The sequence below is a fragment of the Hermetia illucens genome, chromosome 4, assembly GCF_905115235.1.
Source record: "Hermetia illucens chromosome 4, iHerIll2.2.curated.20191125, whole genome shotgun sequence".
NCBI classification, from domain to species: domain Eukaryota; kingdom Metazoa; phylum Arthropoda; class Insecta; order Diptera; family Stratiomyidae; genus Hermetia; species Hermetia illucens.
In genome coordinates this window covers 118205762-118209316 of record NC_051852.1, presented here as the reverse complement: position 1 = coordinate 118209316, position 3555 = coordinate 118205762, and the positions used below count along the sequence as shown (strand labels likewise).

The 3555-nt window shown below is 39.4% G+C and overlaps 1 protein-coding gene across 1 annotated transcript; it reads left to right on the top strand.

Annotated features, from left to right (window-relative positions):
* Nucleotides 1-922: 922 nt before the first annotated feature.
* LOC119656041 (galectin-7-like) lies at nt 923-2113 on the top strand. Its single transcript, XM_038062310.1, has 3 exons — nt 923-1089; nt 1210-1780; nt 1841-2113. Exons 1-3 carry the CDS (start codon nt 1063-1065, stop codon nt 1894-1896), a joined length of 654 nt encoding a protein of 217 aa, XP_037918238.1. The 5' UTR covers nt 923-1062; the 3' UTR covers nt 1897-2113.
* Nucleotides 2114-3555: the final 1442 nt, after the last annotated feature.

The following is a 3555-nucleotide window of genomic DNA, read 5'->3' as shown; positions in this document are numbered from 1 at the left end:
CTAATCGAGACGACTACATCCGATGGAAAAGATTTTTAAATCCCCCCTTGCATGTATGGGGAGCCCCTCTTTAAACTCAAACTAAAGTTATATCACCAACTGTATACGTGGTAGTTGTTTCATAGTTCTCATCTGTCCACCAAATTTCGTTCGGATCCGTTTAGCCATTTTGGAGAAAAGTGCTTGTAACAGACAGCCAAACAGACAGTGAATCGATTTTAATAAGGTTTTGTTTTACACAAAACTTTAAAAAAATATCGCAAGTGGCTTGGCGCCGGAAGTAGGGATAGGTTGTGTCCAAGAGAGCTATATTCCATATAATTGACAACAATAAAAGGGAATAATGAACAAATATTTTGAGTTTGATTTTGAGTTTGTAAGTTATATTAAGGTTACGTAGACCAGTTTTGAACCCTTTTCTTTTCTAAATAAAACAATTTTAAAAATCTGCTCTACTTTGTTCACATTATACCATCTGCAGTCATACTTAATACTTGTAACCCCTATTTACAACAAAATAAAAAATTTTAAGAAAATTATCATTTGACAATACCAGAAACCTGATTAATCAGTAATATCTTCCGAAAAAACACTCAATCTGCTTCTTAAAAACCTAATTTGGGTGATTCATGAAAATAATGATTACAAACTAAAAATTTATTTGCAATAATTTCACCCTTTCGAGTGACGTCAGCCCTCGTTAAAATCCCCTTCTTGGCCTTATTATAAGCCTTTCACTGGATTTCAGAAAAGTATTTTCCAAAAGATAACTCAATCAGTGGTTGATAGTCGAAGAAGTATTGGTTAAAAATCTATGACTAATTGGGCTAATTTTATCATTAGTTGGGGAGTATTTGTTTCGATTACTACGGCAAGTGCTCCCTGCTTGTATCTTTATCGACTTCAGGTTGAGAGCTGTAAACCGTTGCGATAAGATAACTTCTGCATCAAATTGCGACGATGGCTTTTATATAATGGAAAATTGACACAAGTGCTTACAGTTCCTCAGATACCACCCAGATCAATACAGTGTGAAACTTGTGACCGATCGGAATTAGCAGAATGTGTTCCCTACCAGCTTATAGTCCTGTAAGTGTGTCCTCCTGCTTCCTGGTTTCATTCCTCGAAACATAAGTGTGTTGTGCTTAAATTAGGTGTTAATCATTTGTAATTGACTTCGAAATGATAATTGTTTCTTTGTTTCATTAGTGCGTGCCGTTTCTATCTTACATCCCAGGCGGTGTCAATGTCGGGACCAGACTCGTCATCAGAGGGCTAATGCCATACTCTGGTGACAGATTTAATGTCGATTTCCAGTGCGGAAGTCAAGTAATGCAAGATGATATCGCGTTTCATATAAGCGTACGACCTTTGGAATATGCTATCGTCCGCAACAGCTTCCAGTACTACAATTGGTGTAATGAAGAGCGCTTCGGGTCATGTCCCATCGTCCGAGGCCAGCCCTACGAAATGGAAATCCACGTCGAATATGATAGGTTCAATGTGCGGATTAATGGAAATCATTTCTGTAGCTTCCAACATCGGATCCCTATCCAAAGGATTTCCCACATTCGTATCGCAGGGGATACTAATCTCTACTATGTTGGACAAGAGGGCTATCCCCAAGGGGTTTACCCTCCACCACCACCACCTTGTCCACCAGTTGTTGTATCGCCCCCTACTGTTGTAGTAGCTCCTTCTCCTCCACGGAGGCCAGCCATAGGGGCTGCCGTTGTTGGTGGATTGATAGGAGCTGCTGCAGCTTCCATTGCTAGACCAGGTAATAGAAATTCTTAAATGTAGATATTTTAAAAAGGTACAACTGATTTTTATTCGGTAGGTCATCATCACTGGGGGCCACATCATCATCATCATCATCACCACAGGCATTGGTAGTTACGTCAGCAAATTGATAAGGAAATTATTCCTCTGTTTAGTAAGCTAATATTCTTTATTGAATATTGCCCGTAATTTATAAGATAATGTATGGTATCAGTATCTAAGCTCTATATATATTTATGCGTATATAAGTATTCTATTATAGTAACAATCCTAGATAATCCTTTACTTCTAATATTTAGTTACGGAATAAAAGTTTTGTTTATTAAAACGACACATAATCTCTTTCTCACAAAAAAATAAACTCGTCACAAACAACAAAACCTTATTAAAATTGTCAGTTTTTTGGTCTTCATCATTAGAAAGTGGAAAGGTTCGAAACCTACTGCTGATTCTCGCTGTTATGTAAGACTCTTACTTACTATTACCATCTCCTTCTTGCGGGACTGTTCTAAAGCATTGCGCCGAGTGAATGGATCAGTTCACTGCGGCTCATTGTGGTTTCCTCCTTTCCTTGTTTCTCCTTCCTGCCTAAACTGTTCATGAAGATTTCCCAAACCTTTTTCGATTCCAGCGTGAACTCCACAATTTATTCTGGCGTTAAGCGACTATCTTCGAAAGCCTCCAATCTTATCCGGGGCGCAGTAAACCTTGGACAATGAAGCACAACATTCTCCATTTTTTTAAACATCCTGGAGAATAGGGTGATTTGCTTGCCCCAATCTATGTAAGTATGCACGGTAACCTCCATGTCCACTCATGAATTGTGTTAGCTCTTGAATTAACACCCCGTGATTTCGTCCAATCTATCCTTCAATGTCGGAAATGATGCGGTATATCCAACGACCAATTCGTTACTCGTCCTACCTCTTTTGCCATGCCAAAATGGGCTAGACTCGCTGACTGCATAGGTTTTATCAGATGTCTATGGTAAGCTTCTCTGCTAATATTTATGTTACTTCTGCACATGTTGGTCGATAAGCACAACATGTCCGGTCTATACTTAGCCAATACGCCATACCTAGTTCTCTATAGTTTGACTTATTTTCGCCCACATTGGCCCATACCAGAGGTTCGTAGAGTAGCACAGCGCTAGCTACTCTTAAAGAAGGAGACTTCGGCTTTTACTTGACCCACCAGTGTTCGGTAGTATTCTCTAGCAATGGAAGATTCTTCAATTGCAGCATATTTACTGTTGTTTCATTCCTCCTCCTGCCGATTAAAACTACTTATTTTTTATGTGCTGTAAGTCTGCTCCCCAGTAGAAATTGGGCAGCATGTCGCTAGTAGTTTGACAAGGATCTCCATGATTTTTTCATCATATTGGTTGTGTCGATATAGTGCTTGTCAGAAAGACCTCTTTCCATTTCTGTAGTTGGAAGCATATCATTCGCTAAAATAGTTTGCCAATGGTATTGACCAGACATACCGGTTTATATAAGAAGTGTTCACCATATTCTACAGTTTTGCCTTTTACATTCTACAGTTTTGCCTTTTACATTCTACAGTTTTGCTTTTTATGATATCACCGACCTGCATACACCATCCGATTGATCAGGGTGTGTTCCAGCACCCATTTGCTTGTAATGTTCGATAGTTGCTCTTCTCCTCGCGTTTTAGTATTGCACGTGTAATTCCTCGAACTCAGGTGAGTTTCTTCTGCGCTGGGAGTACTTCCTGGTGCTTAGGCCGTTTTTTCCGACATTCCTCGACTTC

Excerpts from the sequence above, each read along its gene's own strand:
- LOC119656041 (XM_038062310.1), top strand. The coding sequence starts at position 1,063 with ATGTGTTCCCTACCAGCTTATAGTCCT. Across the intron at positions 1,090-1,209 it reads CCCTACCAGCTTATAGTCCT|TGCGTGCCGTTTCTATCTTA; the intron begins GTAAGTGTGTCC and ends TTGTTTCATTAG. Across the intron at positions 1,781-1,840 it reads AGCTTCCATTGCTAGACCAG|GTCATCATCACTGGGGGCCA; the intron begins GTAATAGAAATT and ends TTTATTCGGTAG.